Source organism: Papio anubis, chromosome 5 (genome assembly GCF_008728515.1).
Source record: "Papio anubis isolate 15944 chromosome 5, Panubis1.0, whole genome shotgun sequence".
In the NCBI taxonomy this organism is placed as follows: domain Eukaryota; kingdom Metazoa; phylum Chordata; class Mammalia; order Primates; family Cercopithecidae; genus Papio; species Papio anubis.
The window spans coordinates 162,756,681-162,777,355 of NC_044980.1; the positions used below are offsets into that span (position 1 = coordinate 162,756,681).

The window sequence follows — 20,675 nt, forward strand, 5'->3', positions numbered from 1 at the left end:
GCTACTGGGCTCTGGGTGCCAGAGGCTCCCTGTGAATAAGGCCTTTTAAGACAGGCCAGGCTTTCTCTGATCTACTGGGGGAAAGGAACTGGGGCCCACGTGCAGCTAGGGAGGCTCAGGTGAGCGTTCCTCAGAAAATGCCTCTAAAGCAGGAGACGCCAAAGTAAGGCAGAGTGGGTCCTGACCCAGCCATGAACTTGTGTGACTCTGGGCCCTCTCTGATCATCATCTGTAAATGTAGAGTCTGGCTATAGAACCGGTGTCTACACTGAATATTTCTCCCTGTGTTTTTGAATTGTAATCCCTGTCACATCCCCGCTGCATGAGATTAACTCTCAGGGTAGCAAACGTAGGTGTGCTTGATTATACACAGCAAACGTATACTGACTATAATCTATAATAACTGATATTTATTGAGTGGGCCTCTATGTGCCATGTGAAATGATTAACATTGGTTACACTGACTACCTCACTGAATGCTCACAGCGACTTCGTGAGTTAAGTACTGGCATCATTCTCGTTTTCACCAGAAAACACTGAGGCTGAGAGAAGCGGGACCACTTGTCAGGGCCTGCAGTTATTTGGCATCAAGGCTGGGATTTGCAGCTGGGTCCTCCTGATCTCAGAGCCTGTTTGCTACGTCTCTGCTGTATCATCTCTTTTCAGTCTTTCACATTTAACCCCAAAAGCAAGTCACCTGTGTGCTTGCCTTTCTCTAATCATTTAAATCAGAAACCACAGGAAAGCAGCAACAAAAATTGCATCCAATTCTTCTTCATCCAGAAATAATAATTGGCAGTTTGATATTTATATTCCTAGATTTCATATACAATTATAAATATATATTTGTACTAAAAATATCTCATGGCATTTTGCAGCCTGTTTCTCCAAAGAATATGAGAACATAAACATCTTTTCATATTGTTAGTTATTCTTCCACAATCTATTTTTCATAGTTGCATAATATTATATAATATTACATCATTTACATCATTTGGATGATACACTATTTAGGCAATCCCCTACTGTTGGACATTTAGATTAGTTACAATTTGTCACCGCTATAAACAATGCTGTGGTGGGCATCCCTATGGCTAATTCTTTGCTCTGGTTAATTTTGTAAGACACGCTTTGAAAAGTGAAGTTGCTAGGTTAATTGTAAGGCTTCGAGTCTGTACTAAGGGACTCCAATGTGACTGTTGTTTGAAAAGTCAGGGCTCTACCTTCTGCAAGCCAGGCCTCCTCATAGAGAAACTCTACTAAACAAAAACTCTGCCTCTGGCTTGACTCTGCAAAGTGTGCCTTACTCTCAGCCTTATCTGAACAGCCAGAGCCTTTCGGAGAGTCACATTTCATCACTATTTTATGGTGGGGACAGGTTCCTCTGGGACCTGGAACTCATCCTCTCGACACCAATATGCTGAAAATGAAATGTATTCAGTCTCATTCATGTTTGCCACATGTATCCCCACATGACCGTAAAGGAGGAGCAGAGAGGGGGAGAATTCCTTGGGGAGCATCCCCTCCAGTTGGGACAGTCAGTGACCTCTTTCTCTTGCCTCAAAGAAACGTAGGGTATGCAGGAAGTGGGAGGAAGCTGGATGGGAAGAAGAAGTAGAAGGAGGCAGGTGGGAGCAAGGTGGTGACCAGAGAGGCTGACCCCAACTTTTCTCCCATATGCTTGATCACAGAGAGAAGTCTCAGCTGCTACCAGAACCTGGTCAGGGGCCAGCCTACCCTCTAAGTAGAGAGACCACCACCCATGGCCCAAGCTGAGGACCTGACCTGGGGCACCAGGGGAGGCTGGGACAAGATGGAGGATGGCGCCCAGATAGGAGAGGAGCTGGCTGAGCCACAGGGAGAAGCCAGCAGGAGCTGCACCTCCTGCTTCTGGAGCCTGAGGGAGAGAGAAAGGACGTGTGGGGCATGGTGAGTCGGGGGCTCTCCTCATGCCGTGGCTCCCTCCATGCCAGGGGCCTCTGCGAGCTGAAACATGAAAGGTCTTTGGATCAGAGGGAGCTGGGAGCCTGCTTGCCCTGCAGCTGGAAAGAAACTTAAATTGTTCAAGTTCTCTCACTTTTCCCTGAAGACCGATTCCCATTTTCCCCTTTTGCTATTACTTTTTTTAAGAGCCTTGCTACTCTGCAGGCACATTCTCAGGTTCTCTGCCTGTCTGCAGCATATATGCATATGCATGTGTGTGTATGCGTGTGTGTGCATGTGTGTGTGTGCGTGTGTGTGTGTGTTGGGGGAGGGTGGGGAGCCTATGACCGGTTGCCCCCTTGAACACCACCAGGGGCCAGTCCAGGCCCCTCTGTGCCCTCTTCTGAGTCTCCAGGGCCGGCTCTTTCCTGGCAACTCCAGAAAGTGCCTCCTCACCTCAAAAGACCAAGAAACAAGGCTTCTGATAAAGTGTCCCACCCAGTTCAGGCTGGGGCAGTTGGTCTGAGAATGAGCGGACATTGGGGGGAAGAGGAGGGAGAATAAAGGGGATGGGAAGAGAGGCTCAGAGAAAATGAGAGGTAGAGAGAAAGGGACAGAGTGGAAGAGAAGGAGGAAGGGGAGAAGCTGGGGAGATAATGAGGATGGAAGCGAGAGACAGAAGTGGAAAGAACTGGAAGCCTAGAGACAGAGCGGGAGAGAGAGAGAGAGAAAGAGAGAACAGGAATGAGCAGCTGTGATGTGGCCAGAGCAGTTCATAGAAAAGAAACTCAGTTCAGAGCAGAAGGGAGGAAAGAAAATAAGAAAGAAACAGAATGAGACGCAAAGAGGAGAGGAGGGAGAGAGAAGGAAAGCGAGGAGGGTAAAAAATGTGAGGAAAGAGAAGGACAGAAAAAAAAATGAGATGAAGCAAGACAGAATAAAGGAAGGGAAAAAAGAGGGGAATCAGGAGGATGGTGAGAAAAGACAGGAGGGAAAGCCGGGAGAGAGGCTAGAGGGGTGTCCTTGCTGCGCTGCATGTCAGCTCTGGTAAGCCGTCTAGCAGGTCATTAGTGGGGATCTAAGGCGCCAGTGGGAAAGTCCCCTCCCAGTGGGCTGGAGGCTGAGGGAGGGCGGGCCCTGGGCTGGGATCCGCAGGCAGGTGGCCGCCCCTGGGTGGGGCCGGCCGGCCAAGCCCTCGGGGTATAAGTGCGAGGCCGGGCCTGCTGAGCACCTGTCGGGGGCAGCTCCTGGGTGCAGGTGCCAGGTAGGTGGCTCCGGCCAGCCCAGCCCCAGCATGAGCTCCTTCGACCTGCCGGCGCCCTCCCCACCTCGCTGCAGCCCCCAGTTCCCCAGCATTGGCCAGGAGCCCCCCGAGATGAATCTCTACTATGAGAACTTCTTCCACCCACAGGGCGTGCCCAGCCCTCAGCGGCCCTCCTTCGAGGGGGGCGGCGAGTATGGGGCCACCCCCAACCCCTACCTCTGGTTCAACGGGCCCACCATGACCCCGCCACCCTACCTGCCCGGCCCCAACGCCAGCCCCTTCCTGCCCCAGGCCTATGGCGTGCAGAGGTCGCTGCTGCCCAGCGTATCGGGGCTTGGGGGGAGCGACCTGGGCTGGCTGCCCATCCCTTCGCAGGAGGAACTGATGAAGCTGGTGCGGCCCCCCTACTCCTACTCGGCTCTCATCGCCATGGCCATTCATGGGGCACCCGACAAGCGCCTCACCCTCAGCCAGATCTACCAGTACGTGGCCGACAACTTCCCCTTCTACAACAAGAGCAAGGCCGGCTGGCAGAACTCCATCCGCCACAACCTGTCGCTCAACGACTGCTTCAAGAAGGTGCCCCGGGATGATGACGACCCGGGTAAGGAGGCTTTGAGTGTGGGGGGTGTCCCCAAGGAAGGCTCACTTCCTTCCCTCCTTCCCAAGACCCCATTCTAGAAAGTTCTGACTAGGGCTGTGCCCCCCGAGACTGGGGGATGCTACCAGGCAGGGCAGAGGGGAGCTCAGCAGTGGAGGAGAACGTGGACGTGGGGGAAGATTGGGTTTTCAGTCCTGGCTGTGGTCCTGCCCAGTCAGTGACCTCCAGCAGGTTAGACCTCAGAGCCTCAGTTCCCTCATCAGAAAACCAGGGATAGTGATGGCATCTGCTTTGCAGGCTACAGTGGAGGTGATGAGATAATGTACACAAGGTCTTTGGTGTTATCAAGCGCTTAATCGCCAGCAGGAATTACGATCATCTGCATCTCCAGCACCCAGCACATAAAAAGTCTTTGGTGAATGAATGACTGGACCAAGTAAAGCCCAAGGGCATCCCAAGACTGCCGAGAAGAGGATCTGACCTGGGTTAAACAGCCACTATTGGCCCATTTTGCTGCCTGCCCTATTTCTACTTATGTAACCTCCTTTAACCCCATGACACCCCTGCAGGGTAGCTTTTATTAAACCCATTCTACAGATTAGGAAAATAACACTCAGAGGTGACACAGGATGAAGTGATATGATGGAGCTTGAATTTAAACTCAGTTTTCTCTAACATCAGAAATTGTGAGCTTTTCCTTTCCAATGATGCATTTCTAAAACTCAGAGACCTGCAGAGAGGCGTGTACTAAATAGTCATGCATCCATTTCCCAGAATTAAAGTCCATTTTTGTTCCACCGCAGGAAGCCAAGGTATAGCTCAGAGGAACCCCAACTCTGCCCCATTTGAGGTTGGCAAGCGCCAGGCCTGTTTGTCCCCAGAAGAGGGCAAGTGTTCTGTCCAAGGACTGCTGTCACCCTCAGGCTGAGACGGTAGCAGGAAGAGTTCAGGACTTCCCTCGAGATAGTACCTCCCAGCTGCAAAGCCCCTTTCCATATCCAGTATCGATCGTTCTCAGTGAGCCTGAGGAAGACAGGGGCAACGGGCCCACTTTTCAGACTAGGAAACTGAGGTTCTCCCAAAGCCTCTCAGTCAGTGAGGAGCAAAGCCAGGACTCAAGTCTGTCTTCAGACTCCAAGCCTAGGACTATTAGGGAGTCCCAGAGTTTTTCCTGAGTCTTCTTTTCCTTCAGCATTGAAAGCCCTCCATCCTGCATCCCCCAGCCTCTCAGCATCCCTGCCCCCGGTACTTCATCCTTCTTAAAGAGACCTACATTGCAAACTCCTTAATGCCTGTGCCTCTCGGCTGCAGTCCCAGAGGGCCCTGTCATGGGCTGCTTAATGAAAGATGGAGGTGGTGTGGTCCATCAGTTGATGGAATTCCTTCATTCCTCAGTCCCTGTCTTTGGGTCTCTGTCTTCCTGTATCTGTCACCTTGTCTTTTAGTTTATGACAATAAGAAGGAACAGAAGCAAAGGGTTTTGTCCACCTCTCTACTTACCCCCTTTCACTTTTGTATCAGGCAAAGGGAATTACTGGACCCTGGACCCCAACTGTGAGAAGATGTTCGACAATGGAAATTTCCGCAGGAAAAGGAAGAGAAAATCAGATGTTTCCTCCAGCACAGCCACCTTGGCCTTAGAGAAGACAGAGAGCAGTCTCCTGGCAGGCAGCCCCAAGACCACGGAGCCTCAGGACATCTTGGATGGAGCCTCACCAGGGGGCACCACCAGCTCCCCAGAGAAGCAGCCCTCCCCTCCCCCATCGGGCACCCCTTGCCTTCACAGCTTCCTCTCCTCTATGACAGCCTATGTGAGCGGGGGGAGCCCCACGAGCCGTCCCTTGGCCACACCAGGACTGAGCCCTGAGCCCAGTGACAAGACGGGGCAGAACTCACTGAGCTTCAACTCCTTCTCCCCGCTCACCAACCTCAGCAGCCACGGCGGTGGGGGTGACTGGGCAAACTCCATGCCCACCAACACGCTCGGCTACGGAGGATCTGTGCTCGGCCAGTTCAGCCCTCACTTCTACAACAGTGTCAACACCAATGGTGTCCTCTACCCCAGGGAGGGCACTGAGGTCTAGGTACAGAACAGCTCCTCAGCCAGATGGACATGCCAGAAAGAAAAGCAGTGGAGGTCCTCCATGCCAGCCCCATGGTGGTCCATGACTGTGGAACTGCCCAGACATAAGCAGGAGCCTCCGAGGAATCCACCCTCTTTCTAGAACACTGGTTAAGGCTCCTGTTTATCACACATAGGCCCACACACAGAATCACCAACTTTGCAATGGAAATACTGGTGCCTGCAGAGCAGCAATAACAGTGGCAAGTGCTGTACTAGGCTCTGTACTGGCCACACTTACTACTGACAGTCACCCTGTAAGGTTCACAAACCTCCCCATTGAACAGATGAGGAAACTGAGGCTCAAGGAGGTTAAGTAACATTTCCAGGGTTATATAAACTAGTAAATGGCAGAGCTAAGAGTCAAATCCAGTTCTATGTGATCCTCAGAGATTGGAGGCTGGGATAGAGAACTGGTTGAGTAGCCAAGGAAGGTCAGTGTGAAAAGCTTGCTATGGCAAATAGAGCAAAATCTCTCCACTGCTTTCTGTCCACCAACATTTAGTGTCAGCCCCGGCACATCTTGTCCTGGTCCAAGACCTTATTCTGCTTGCCCCAACTTCCCTGCAGACACTCCTTTTGCTACCACTCAAGGAAGGAAGTCACCAGTGGCCTTAGTGCAGGAAACTCAGCCCTGGTGGCCCTGCAGAACAATGCATCTAACATGTGCAGTGCATCCCCATGGAGAGACATCATTGCTCCCTAGCCCCCCAGAAACCTTGAGCAGATCCAGGGCTCAGTGAGAGGAGTGGTGTGTACCCCTAAATCCTTCCACCCCAGCAGTGCCCATCTGTAAAATCTTGTAAAGCCCAGTTTCCTGTGTGCATGTCATGGGCCAGTGAGCTGGAGATGGCTGAGTCTTCCAAGAGAAACAAGGCTGGATAAGCGCTGCTTTTTTTTTTTTTTTTTTTTTAGCCCAGGAGAGGTGGATGTTTGTCTGAGGAAACAATGGCCTCAAGGGAGGGACTCGGGCCACCCTCACACGGGGTCTCTGCGTGATCTCCTGGATTTCTCCTTGTTTTTGTGAGTACTTTTTATGCCGGTGATGTTTCATCACAGAACACCCTGGGAAGTGTTGTTTGTTTTATTTTCTTTTTAATTAAAAAAAAAATGTGGTGCAGAAGCGTGGGCCTTCTTTATGAGATTTCCTGTCTCTCAGCTGCCTGGTGCGTTCAACAGGGGGCCAACTGCTGCCTGGAGCTGAAGGCATTTGGGACAGGAGACAGAGAAAGAATGCATATCAAGACTCAAGACTCTTTTCACCTCTGCATTGGTGTGGAGCCCAGACAAAAGCCCCCAAGGAAAAGAGGGGAGTCTGGGAAGGGAGGATAGGGTGTTGGAAGGAATCCATTAGTATCGTATCCCAGTCTTTATAGTTCATGCAAACCTCTTAACTGTGCTATGATCATTTAATTCTAACAACCACGCGAAGAGGGGGGGTACTAGTCTCATTATACAGATGAGAAAACTGAGGGTCCGAGTGGTTGAGAGATTCGCGTGAAGTCCACATCCAGTCCATACCTAGGTTTGTCTGACCCTGCACCTCATCATGCTTCAGGATGGTCTCAGATGTGACCAATGCTAGAGGCAGTAACAACAGTACTATGGGCTGCAATTCACTGAGGGCTGTGGGCAGTTCCTGGGTCAAGTGCTGTGTAGGTGGGACCTTTTTAATCCTTACAGCAGCCCATAAGTGTGTACGCTGGTGATCCCCTGGGGTCCCTGACACAATGCCTGCTGCAGGACTTGTGCATTGAAGCTGGATATTTTGTTAGGAGTTCTCTCTTTAGGTGTGCACTGAGAGGGCTTAAACCAGGAATAGCTGGCCATTTGCATTGCTGCCTACTCAAACCCTGGGGCCTCTCTTTCCTTGGAGTGACAGAGGGGAGCTGGTAAATAACAACAACAATGACAATGATGATTGATGATGACGATGATGGTGATGATGATGATAAGAGCGTTCATCATGGGTTGACCATGTACAAGGCACTGCATTAGGACTTGACCTGCTTTATTGTATTTAATCCTCAAAATAATCCAGTGCACTCAATACCATTATTTTCATAGGTATTATTATTACCATTATTGTATAGGTAAGAAAACTGAGGCCCAGGGAGATTCATACCTTGATAGAAAGCAGCCACAGTCAGGACTCAAGCAGTTCCATTGATGCCTTGGCTAAAGTGCTTCTCCACAGAATCTAGCAATGGGGAGCCCAGGACTTACCACAGGACAGCAAAATCATGACAACCAAGAGAAAAAGAAGCAGGGCTGCCTGAGAACCCCTCAGCCCCTTTCCCTGGGAGTCCTTTTCCGCAGGGATACTTCTGGCAGATTCCATGTGGCCTATGAAAGTAAAAGGATGGGACATGGTGTCAGACTGTCAGACTGTTAGAAAACCCAAGATAGGCCTGCCCCTTTCTGCAGAGAAAGGAAGCCTACAGCTTGGAGGGAAGGCACTCCACAAATGTCACCAGGACAGTGAGGTCAGAGTCAGAATTAACATGCAAGTCCCTGAAGCCCAGACTAGGATTCTTTATCACACTAGATCCCTCTGTCACCAAATTTGCCCAAACAGACCACCCTCTCCATTGATCATCTCACTGCCTGCTCTTCAGCTCCTACTCCTTCCCCCAGGTGGGTCTGCAATGGGCGAGGGCCTGGGCCAGAAACGAGGTGTGAAGGGGCCCAGGGAGAGCCCAAGCCAACCCGGAAGGGAGCCGGCCAAGGGAACCAAGGCCCACAACCTCAAGTCGCCAGTCTTCTTCAGCACAAAATCCAATGATGGGCACATGCAGAAAGGAGAAAGTGTTTAGGACTCTGACAACACAAAGACCCTGCCAACTCTTGCCTGTGGCCCTGCAAGGAGTTCCTGGTAGCAGCGCCAGGAGCTCATGGGAAGCGTGGCTCTGCAAGCACCCAGAAGGGCACAGCTGAGGGGAGTCGCAGGCCAAGAAGGGGTCTCCCAGTAGCTTCCATGGTGGCTGCCTGCCCCTCCTTTGGTTCTCTTCCTCTGAGAAGAAGAGAGAGGGAGGGAGGCAAGGAGGGAGGAAAAGGTGGGATAGAGGAAGGGAGGGGTAAAGGACTGGTTATTTACCAAGCACTTAATCGTGTGTGCAGTGCTGTGCATGGACACTTGCATGATTAGCCTCCTACTCTTTGGCTCCATGTTGAAGCCATGGTGTCCAGCATCCATAAAGGGTCTGAGAAAAGGGCCACCTGGAAGGCTGCCTGGAGGAGATGTGACTGGAGCTGAAGGATGGTGAAAGTGACCTGATTCAAACCACTAATTTACCCTCACCCTCCAACAGCCAAACTCGAATCCTCCCCAAGCCCTGAGTTAGCGTGCCTCCATTTCCAAGTGACGTGGAGGTTGGGGAAAGTAGGCCTCAAAGCAGAATATATATGTATAATATACGTACATTTCATAATCCCATTTATTTTAGTAGGCAAAGTTGCAAGAGGAAAAGTTGGGCAATACTATACATAAAATACTAGCAGTCATTGTCTGGTGGCTAATAAAATATTAGGTGTGGCTTTTGGTCATTGTGTTTATCTCTTGTGTACAGTGGCCATATTGTCATCCCAGGCCACCACAGCTAGATACCACTGCTTCCAGTGACAGGGGTGCAAGAGACCTGCCATATTGTCCCATGGTCCCCCCGCCAGCACAGATGACTCATCCTGACGGACACCTGACCCAAGCTGAGGTCTTTCTGCTATGGCTGAGGAATGAGTCCCCTTAGCACAGACATGGCTTTTAGGCAGCCACCATTGAAAGAAAGGGGAATCAATGTGAGACCAACGACTTATCTAAAATGTGAGATTCAAGGCTGGGTGTGGTGGCTCCCACCTGTAATCCCAGCACTTTGGGAGACTGAGGCAGGAGGATCATTTGAGTCCAGGAGTTTGAGACCAGCCTGGGCAACACAATGAAATCCCATCTCTACAAAAGATTTTAAAAAATAGCCAGGTGTGGTGGCGTGTGCCCATAGTCTCAGCTACTCAGGAGGCTGAGGTGGGAGGATCACCTGAGCCCAGGAGACAGAGGTTGCAGTGAGCTGAGATCATGCCACTTCACTCCAGCCTGGGCAACAGAGTGAGACTCTGTCTCAAAAAAATAAAATAAAATAAATCGTGAGAGTCAGAAAAACAAATGCTCAGACTTACTGAAAAGCTAATGCCAAGCTGGTGAGAGTGTTGTGGGAGTTAAAAGGTGGCAGAAGCTCTCCTCGGAGTTCCTGGAGGGTCCAGCAGAGATCAAGGCACAAGACTGGAAAGGAAGGGGGGTTTGAGGAGAGAGCGGAGGGGTCGCAGGGAAGTAGCCAGCATTTATGAGCCCCTGCCATGCACTAGGCCCTGGGGACTCATGGAACATGCAGTTGTCTCCTGTCATCTTCACAATGCCCTGGGCCAGGGGGAACATTTTAACCATTTGACCTATGCAGAAACTGGGACACCCAGGGTTTACGCAGCCTCTCAAGATCTCAGACCACAGTCTACACGCTTTAAATATTAGGCTCCCCCACACCCCTGTAAATGGGCACTGTGAGGCCATCAAGTGAACCATCATTCTCCTTGCTAGAGAGAGCATAGGGACATAGCATCTGTATCAGGAAAGCCACGTCGGCCAGCACATCACAGCAGGCCCAAGCTTTGTCTCTGTGGGAGGCTCAACCCCCTGCCCTAGACACGGACTTCATGCCTGCCCCCTGCTTTCCTTCAGCCCAGAAGGAGAGAGACCTGGGCTGCTTTTTCTGCTGACCTGCCTTTTGATATTCTCCTTAGGAGCTGCTGTGAAAACACAATGAAATTGGCCTTTGTCTCTGACTTTCTCTATTCAGTGCTTCTTTGAGGTTCTTGTGGGGCAGAAGTATTGCAATGCTGCAGGCACCATTTGCTTCCTTTTACTTGTGGGCCCCCACATGACCCATTGGACATATGCTCCTCCCTTGCAGAAGTCTTTGGAATCCCAAGCAGAAGGCCAAAAATGCAGGGTGTCATGGAAGTCATACAACTATTTGGGGGAACTCTCCTGCTTTCTTTCAGTTCAGGCAGATGAGGTAACAGCAACATTTAACATTTGTTGCATGTTTAGGACGAACTGTGTACTTCTTTTTTTTTTTTTTTTTTTGAGATGAGGTCTCACTCTGTCACCCAGGCTGGACTGCAGTGGTGTGATCTCGGCTCACTGCAATCTCCGCCTCCCTGGTTCAAGTGATTCTCCTGCCTCAGCCTCCCGAGTAACTGGGACTAGAGGCGCCCGCCACCATGCCTGGCTAATTTTTGTATTTTTAGTAGAGATGGGGTTTCGCCATGTTGACCAGGCTGGTCTCAAACTCCTGACCTCAGGTGATCCACCCACCTCGGCCTCCCAGAGTGTTGGGATTACAGGTTTGAGCCACCGTGCCAGGCCTATGTACTTCCTATAGATTGCTTAACAATCTCAATGCCACTGAGGCTGACACTATCATTATTTGTATTTGGTATGGAAGTAAACCAGTATTCAGAGATATTGAGTAACTTTTCCACGGGGGCAGGAACTATAAAAGAATAATGCACAGAGTCGACTACATACAAATGAGTTGTTTCTGCACGGCAAAATCTCCATCAACAGAGTAGGAAAGTAAACACAAAGGGAGAGAAGTGTTACAGTATACGTGTCAAAAATTTAATAACTGTATTATAGGGAGATCTCTGGCAAATTAGTAAGATAAAGACTTTCCCAGCAGAAAATGGGCAAATCTATTTTCACCAACAAAGAAATGCAAATAGATAATAGACACATGAAAAGAAGCCTAGTCTCACAAATGATCAAAGAAAAAAGACCACAGTGATATTATATCCTTCCCACCGACACATTAGCAAAGCCTAGAACTGTCAAGGATAGGAGGAAATAGGGGCCCTTGTCTCATATATTCTTGGATGAAGAACAAGGCAAAACGATCTTAAGGGTGATTTCAATAATGACCATGGAAATGTCTAATGTATATGTCTTTTGACTGGAGGATCTCTCTACTAGGAGTTTAATTTTGAGGCTGAATATGCCAAGATGTATGTGCAAGATGTGCCTCACAGAGATGTTTATATTAGTGCAAAGCTTATATTAGTGAAATGCAGGAATAACTTGAATGTCTACCATCAGAAAAATGGAATAAATAAACCATGACATGGTTTATAATAATTCTGAAGAAAGACTATGCAGCTATTGAAAAGGCATGAAAGAGATTTAGCAGAACTAACCGAAGTGATATCAATGATATCCTGCACAGGGAGAGGGCAGGGAGAAAGATACCAAACAGGATGGGTCAAATGTCTTAGATATGTGGATATATACTATGCGTTACTTAATGTAGGGAGGGTGAGGTAGGACATAGATGATCTTTCTTTAGCTACCGCAAACAAACTAGTCATATGTCACTTTCTCTCTCTTTTTTTTTTTTTTTTTTTTTTTGAGACGGGAGTCTCACTCTGTCACCCAGACTGGAGTGCAGTGGCACAATCTTGGCTGACTGCAACCTCCGCCTCCTGGGTTCAAGCGATTCTCCTACTTCAGCCTCCCAAGTAGCTGGGATTACAGGCACCTGCCACCATGCCCAGCTAATTTTTGTAGCTTTAGTAGAGACAGGGTTTCACCATATTGGTCAGGCTGGTCACGAACTCCTTACCTCACGATCTGCCTGCTTGGCCTCCCAAAGTGCTGGGATTACAGGTGTGAGCCACCACGCCTGGTCACATGCCAGTTTCTCCAGTGGCTCTTCCTTTCTTTTGGTGCCTTGGAGAGAGCACTGGATTGGAAGTCAGATGCTCTGCATTTGAGTGCTGACTCTATCACTATTTAATGCAGTCCTGGCACTTATGGACTTTGGTTTACTTGACTGGAAGAGGAAAGAGCAGAATAAAATGAAAGCTGGGCTTCCTTTAGCTTTGACCATCTGTTTTATGTTCGTGGTCATATTTTGATGCCCCAAAGAACCCTGAGAAGTAAATGAGGACAGGGAATATCTCCATTCCCCAGATGACATACACAGAATTGAGGCCTTTTGTTAGTGAAGCAGCAGGTTTGGGGACCAGGTGTAGTTATGTGAGCTGTCTCCAATGTCATGGAGTGCAGGTGAGGAAATGTCAGAGCTCATGTAGACTTAAAAACTCCCCAAATTTGGTATGTGAGAAAGCTTGGACTGCCATAATAAAATACCACAGACCAGGTTGCCTAACAACAGAAATGTATATTCTTATAACTCTGGAAGCTGCAAATCCAAGATCAGGATGCCAGCATGGTCAGATTCTGGTGAGGGACCTTTCCTGGCATGCAGATGGCAGACCTCTTGCTATGTCCTTACATGGCTGAGAGAGAGAGGGAGGGAGATAGTTCTTCTGCTTACAAGGCCATCAATGCTATGGGATTAGGAGGACATCCTGGTGACCTCATTTAACCTTAATTAGCTCCCAAAAGCCCTGTCTCCAAACATAGTCACACTGGGATTAGAGCTTTAACAAATGAATGAGCCGAGGTGCTGGGAGAGTGGATGCCATTCAGCTCACAGCATGTGGCTATGCAGGAGAGAAAGAACTAACCAGCGCAAAAACAGACATTGGATGAACTTAGGGCCAACAGAACTGAGAGGAAGCTCTTGAATGCAGCTCTTCCATGTGCAAGTCCCCAAAACTGGACTTCTAGGGGAAACAGGACATAGTAGACAATGAAAAGATCACATATTTTGGAGAGTGACTTTCCCAGTTCAAACCCTGGCTACTACCATGCTGTTGGGCAAATCCTCGAGAGGCCTTGGGTTTCTCATGTCTAAAATGGAGGTATTTGGACGCTCCCCACAGGTTCATCAAGTGGCTGTGAAGACAAAATGAGATAAGGCTGAGTTTTCTGGGCACGTGGGGCACACGGCACTGGCATACACAGATGATTTTAGGTGACTTGTGGATAAGGCGTTAGACAACACCGACGCAGAGGAGAAAGCCGTTCTTTTCTAACTGGGTTCAGGCGTTCCTCTTTTCATCCAAAGAGAAAAGTCCAGCTTGATACACACATGTCATCAGCACCTCCCAATACCTGCCAATCTCCCTTTTCCACAAAGGCTTTAAGCCCTTTGCAGGAAATAGTATCCAACAACAATTGAAGAAGAGTTTGCATTTATTTTTACAATTACCTTCTCTATAAGGGAAGTGAGGCTGGTTTACTTTTTAAAGTCATGACATAAAGTTTCCTTTTCAAATAAATTTATTTTAGAAAAAAAGAGCTGATTTAAAGAAATAATAGCAAGTCAATGATAGTGCAGGTGAGATGTGACTATGGCTAAAACAAACCAACCAACAGAAACCGCTCAGCAAGAGCAATGCTTGAGTGACCGAATTTGGCGCAACTCTGTTGCTGGAGATAAAGTACCAGACCCAGAGAGAACAACATGGGCATGGGAGGTAGGACTGACTTGCAGCTCCCACTTGGATGGACAGAACAGCATGTGGAGACTCACATCGTGAGCTTTTGCTCCAAGAACCACTGTGGGAGCATACCAGGAAAATGAAAAGAATACGCAGAACCTTTGAAAGAAGGGGGTTGCCACTGCAAAGGCTGAGACAGCTGAAAAACGGTGAGTGCCCAAAGTGTGAGGGGGGAAAGTCCACCTCCGAACACACATCCTCACTGGGGAACCTGAAAATCCAGATCACCCAAGAACGACTGAACCTTACCTAAAGCATATACTGCCTAGGTGATGGGTATACCAAAATCTCAGATATCACCACTACAGAACTTATTCATGTAACCAAACACCTGTTCTCCAAAACCTACTGAAATAAAAAAAAAAAGAAGAAGAAGAAGAAAAACAACATAACCACTGAAGGAAAGGCTGGAGATCGTGGTAATGTATACTTAGCAGATGCATTTATTTAAAATGTAGGAAAATTAAGAAAATAATGTGAGATAACCTTAGAAAGAAGACTATGACCACATTGTTAGGCTACCTCGAGCTATAATGAAGCTTTAAATAAAATTAATTTTGCAATAGTGTTTTTAACGTATTGGAGTAGAGACAGAAAATACATAAAGGACCTATTTAAAGGCTTTTCAGTGACTTGAGTGAAAAGACTGTACCAATATAAGGTTTCGTCTTGATTACTGCTGGTATTTCCACCTGCTAACACCTAGTACCTACTAGGTGAATAATACATGTTTGCTGAATTACTAACTTAATGTATAATAAAGAAATGCTTAATTAATGAAATAAGAGAGGCTGAGCTAATATAATGATAATGGTAATAGAAAATAAGGAACAAATAGAAAAATATTGTTGAAACATAATCAATGTGATTTAATATCAGATTGGAATTGGAGAATGAATATATGAGTTTGGATTTTGGAGCCCGGGTGCATTGGGGGTGGAGTAGGGAAGATAATGAGGTTTTTATCCTCACTTGTATGTAGAAAAATTTTTTAATTGTTAATCTTTTATTGGAGGTATAAACTGTGGTTGAGCTTGGTAAATCCCCATAGTACAGAAAGGAACACAATAAACTGATCATAATTAACATGACATTGAATTTACAAATTATCTAGCTCCACTTTTTGGAATGGCTAGAAACAGTGTTCTTAGCTAAGTTCTAAAAGGATTCTAAGCAACCTGCATATTTCAATGAATGGATAGCTCAGGTCCCACTCAGCTTTTCTCAACAGAAAATACAAAATGAAAAAAGCTAATTAAGTAGAAAAGCTGCCCTATAGCTCATCTCACAATTTTAGAAGCAACCCATTTTACTTTAAGTACTCCTAACAGATACCTTCTAAAAGGCAAGGATACTGGTAAAAATAAAACAACGTTCCCAACTCACAAGGTTTCCATCTCTGCCCTGATGAATGGTAAAATAATCAAGATGATTTACATACTCCTCACTGTGATATCTGGCTATTTGCTAAAACAGATGTTTGGTTTTTGTACCATAGATATCTTGAGGTTCCCCGAGGCAGAAAATCACAGGAGAAAGGAATCTCCCCTGGAAGACAGAATCTTAGAGAGGAAATCACATTGATCAATCTGACCAACCTCTCTTTGGAATTTTAAAGTAAAGCGTCAGTAAAAGATGATATTTGGCTACCTTAATAGTCACTTAGCAATCATAGGATATTACTAGGAAGTCACATTTCTTGTTCAGGGAAACAAGCACATTAGATTTTCCTGAAGTTTTACAATCTAAACACAAATAGACTCAGACCTGTTAACTGGAAATGGGGCCTCTTGTTAGAGTTCTTTCATCTTCCTGATACATTCTGTGTACATAGGAAAATAACTGCCTGTACCAGTCACCATAAAGAGGTTTTAAGTATATGATAAACATTAATCACTTCACATCTGAACTAGCAGAAGCAAATTGTTAAGGCCAGGCTGGTCTCCCTGAAAGCAACAAGGACTTCATGGGAGTGTAGTAAGGAAATGGAAACACATTACATAACCATATATACAATTGCATGCTGCTCAGCCAACAGTTTTTATTCTGGAGTTGTAATCTTGTGTTCAAGATCCAGTCCGCGATCCATTCAATCTCATGCTTTACAAACAGTGTTCTCTCCTGTATAAAAATTCACGGGCAGCCAGAAAAAAAAAAAACTTACTAGAAACAGTAATGTGTGTTACTTGGAAAAGGCAGATCCCCCCTGTTCTCTTCTCCACGGGAGACAGCACCATCGGCCTCTGTTGGAGCAGTTGGTCCCTCCTGTGAGGCCTTCCGGTGTCTGCTCCATCAGGGCTGCTGAGAGACTTGCATTCTGGAAGGAGTAGGTTGACCAGCACCTGTGGGAGATGCTGCTGACAGGCATAAGAGGGGAATGAAGCTGCTTAGGCTCTCCCCTCAGGCAAGGCTGGTCCCTTGTCACCTGCAGGGGTTCTACCTTTAGCCTGAGTGAAGTGGTTTACATTGTCCCCAGCAAGAGGCTACAGAGAAGACTTTGTCTTCCTGGCCCTGCTCAAAGTTGAGAGCTCAAACCACCCTAAGGACTCTAACCATCCCAAAGGTCTGCAGTAGCCCCCCTCACCATTTTCTGACCAGCCCAGGCAAAGCACAGCATTGGCATTGTTGACTGGGCTGCTTGGACTGAAAAGACAAGACCTGGGTGGCAGGGCCACCTGTCCCGCTGTCTCAGCAGGTTCGCCTGACTCTAGATTTCCCTCAGAGGCCAAAAAACGGAGTCTCCAGGAATTACAGAACACAGTTTCTGGCAGGCACTTTCAAGGGTTTCCAACTCCTTCCCTGTGCAAAGGAGAAAACTCAAGCCCAGAGAAGGAAAGGGACTTCCCAGAGCCACACAGCAAGTTAGCAGCAGAGCTAGCACAAGAATTCTAGCATCCTGAATCATTAGCTAGGATTACCTATTTCCAGAAGAGAGTTTTTCAATGTACAAGTATAGTAGAAATGTGAGCCTCCCAGGCCCCAGTATATAAAGCAATCAGAAAAGGGAAGGGAATTAACAACTATTAGGTTGGCACAGAAGATTTTGCCATTGAAAGTCATGGCAAAAATCACAATTACTTCTGCGCAAACCTAATATTAAGCACTAGATACTGTTTTAGTGTTTAAATGAAAATATCTCATGTGGTACTGTTACTCTTGCCTCCTCTGCAACTCCTTCATTTCCTATAAAGTATGAAGGGAGATCTCAGAGAGTAACCTGCCTTTTAGGTTAGCAAGATGTAGTGGGAATAGCATGAACGTTGGAACCGGGTAGACCCAGTTCAGTCAAGCATGAGGGTATGGCCTTGATCGATGAGAACTCCACTGAGTTCAGGATCTTCATCTGTAACTTGAGAGTAATAATCCTGGCCTCCCATATCTGGTAAGATCAAATTATCATGCAAAGTGCTTGGAGAAGGGTAGGTGTTCAAAAACAGTGCTTGTAAACAAATATTTAGAGTATCTGTATTCTGATATTTGCAATGACATGGATAAAGTTTAAAAACACTATGCACCTCTACCTCTGGCTAAATTGCTCTTACCAGATCCTACCTTTGAATTGATAACAAACTCTAAACTCTGTGGAGAAAAACAAAAACAAAACAACACCACAATCTAAAGTCACTGAAGAGTAAACAACAGGCAAATTCTCAAGTGGGGTTAATTTTAAAAAGGGATCTGCATGGTGAGTTACCTGTTTTGTGGTATATACATAGGCCTTTATTGTATCTTTTATCTTTACCCAAATCTCTGGCTGGTTCCTGAACCATGTGTGTACAGGATGGGCTCTAGACAGATGAGAATAAAAGAACGTATTGGATTTTAGCTGCAGCCCAAGATGCAAAATTTGCAGTTTGAGCCAAATCAGGTTAATTGCCTACTAAACCAAACAAACAACGAAAACCAAAATCTCAAAACTCTACAGAGGAATATACAAAAATGCAGGGTTTTCACAACATTCCAATGTCCAGAATACAGAATCCAATATTACTCATCACATGAAGAAGCGGGAAAATGTAACTCACTCTAAAAAGAAAAGATAATTAAAGAAGGCTGACCTGATACGACTCGATAATGGAATTATTAGACTAGAATTGATAAGTAGCTATTGTAACTGTGGTTATAATAGGCTTTGGGAGAATGTTCAGATGGCTTAAATGCATTTTTCATGTGGAATGAATGTGAATTATTAGGTGCCAGAGGAAAGACTGTGGCAGGTTGAATAATGTTGCTTAAATATCCACAGGTCCTAATCCATGGAATTTTTGAATATGACTTATATGACAAAGAAATTTCACAGGCATGACTAAGTAAAGGATCTCAAAATATGGAAATTTTCCTGGATTACCCATGTACATCCCAAGTGCAATCACATGTGTCTTTGTAAGAGAGAGGCAGAGGAATATTTGACTATAGAAGAGGGAGTGTGAACTGTGAAGACAGAAGCAAGAGACTAGAGTGATATAAAGAAAGGACCATGAGCCAAGAAATGCAGGCAGCTCAACAAGTTTAAAAAGTCAATGAAATGGAATTTCCCCAAGATATTCCAGAAAGTACCAACCCTGCCAACACTGACTTTAGTGCAATGAAACTGGTTTCAGACTTCTGGCCTTCAAAATTGTGAAATAATGTATTTGTGTTCTTAAGACACCAAGTAGTCTGTGGTAATTTGGTACAGCAGCTATAGAAAACTAACACAGTAATTTTTCTCAAGGAAAGAGAAAGACGATTGTAATGAATGGAAAGTTAGGACATCACGCACAAAAAAGAGAAAGCGTAGAAAAATCAAAATTCTAGAAATTCTAGAACTAACATATAAAATATCTTTTAAAAATCACTAGCTGGTCATAACAACTGGATGGAGATGACAGAGAAAGAATCAGTCAATTTGAAGATAATTATCCAATCCAATGTTGAAGACAATTTTCCAATCTAAAGAAAGAGGTGAAGAGAAAAGATGAACACAGATTTCTAGACCTATGGAACAATAACAATAGATTTAACGTGTGTGTAACTGGAGTCTCAGAAGCAGAAAAGCAAGAAAGTAGATCCAAAACTACATACTTGAAAAAGTAATAGCCAATTTTCCCCCCAATTTGGTAAAATACATCAATTTACAGGTTCCAGACATCAGCAAAATAAATACAAATAAAATCTTACCTATGCACATCATAGTCAAACTTCTGAACTCTAAAGACACACAAAAAAATTGAAACTAGCCAGAGAAAATAGCACATTTTATGTAAATGAATAGTGACTTCTTTTTTGTTTTTGTTTGTTTGTTTGTTTTGTTTTTTGGGACACAGTCTCACTCTGTTGCCAAGTTGGAGTGCAGTGGTATGATCTATGATCTTGGCTCACTGCAACCTCCGCCTCCTAGGTTTAATAGATTCTCCTGCCTTAGCCTCCCAAGTAGCTGGGACTACAGGTGAGTGCCACCAAGCACAGCTAATTTTTGTATTTTTGGTAGGGACGGAGTTTCACCATGTTGGCCAGGATGATTGCGATCTCCTGACCTCGCCATCCGCCCACCTTGGCCTCCCAAAGTGCTGGGATTACAGGTGTGAGTCACTGCACCCGGCCATGAATAGTGACTTCTTAGCACAAACTATGGAAGCCAAAACATAGTAGAACAACATCTTTAAAGTTCTGAAAGAAAAAAAAAATCTGTTAACTCAGAATTCTATAACCAATAAAACTATCCTTCCTTCAAGAATGAATGTAATCCTATGTTCATGGATCAGGAGAATTAACACGGGTAAATGCCAATACTCCCCAAATTGAACTATAGATTCAATGGCTTCCCTATCAGAATCCTAGGTGCTCCTTTATAGAAATTGTCAAGCCAATCCCAAAATTTATATAAAATTGCAAGGGGCTCAGAATAGCCAAAACAATTCTAAAAAAGAGAGACAAAGTAGAATAACTCACACTTTCTGATTGAAAAACTGACTGCAAATCAACAATAATCAAGACAGCATGCTATTAGTACAACGATAGGCATAAGGACCAAAGGAATAGGATTAAGAGTTTAGAAATAAACCTATACATCTAATTGAAACTCATTTTTGACGAGCGTGCCAACACCATTCAATGGGGGAGAATAATTTTTTCAGTAAATGGTGCTGGGACAACTGGAAAGTCACATGCAAAAGAATAAAATTTGACCTTTGTATCATACCATGTACAAAATTTAACTCAAAATGGAAGGACTTAAATGTAAGAGCTGGAAGTATGAAACTCTTAGAAGAGGACATAGGAGTAAATCTTCGTGACTTTCCATTTAGCAAAGGATTCTTAGATGCAGC

At 45.9% G+C, this 20,675-nt stretch overlaps 1 protein-coding gene across 1 annotated transcript; it reads left to right on the forward strand.

Moving 5' to 3' along the window:
* Window positions 1–3,142: 3,142 nt before the first annotated feature.
* FOXI1 (forkhead box I1) lies at window positions 3,143–9,451 on the forward strand. The gene is made up of 3 exons (XM_003900499.5): window positions 3,143–3,791; window positions 5,310–5,872; window positions 6,826–9,451. Exons 1-2 carry the CDS (start codon window positions 3,218–3,220, stop codon window positions 5,870–5,872), a joined length of 1,137 nt encoding a protein of 378 aa, XP_003900548.1. The 5' UTR covers window positions 3,143–3,217; the 3' UTR covers window positions 6,826–9,451.
* The last annotated feature ends 11,224 nt before the right edge of the window (window positions 9,452–20,675 follow it).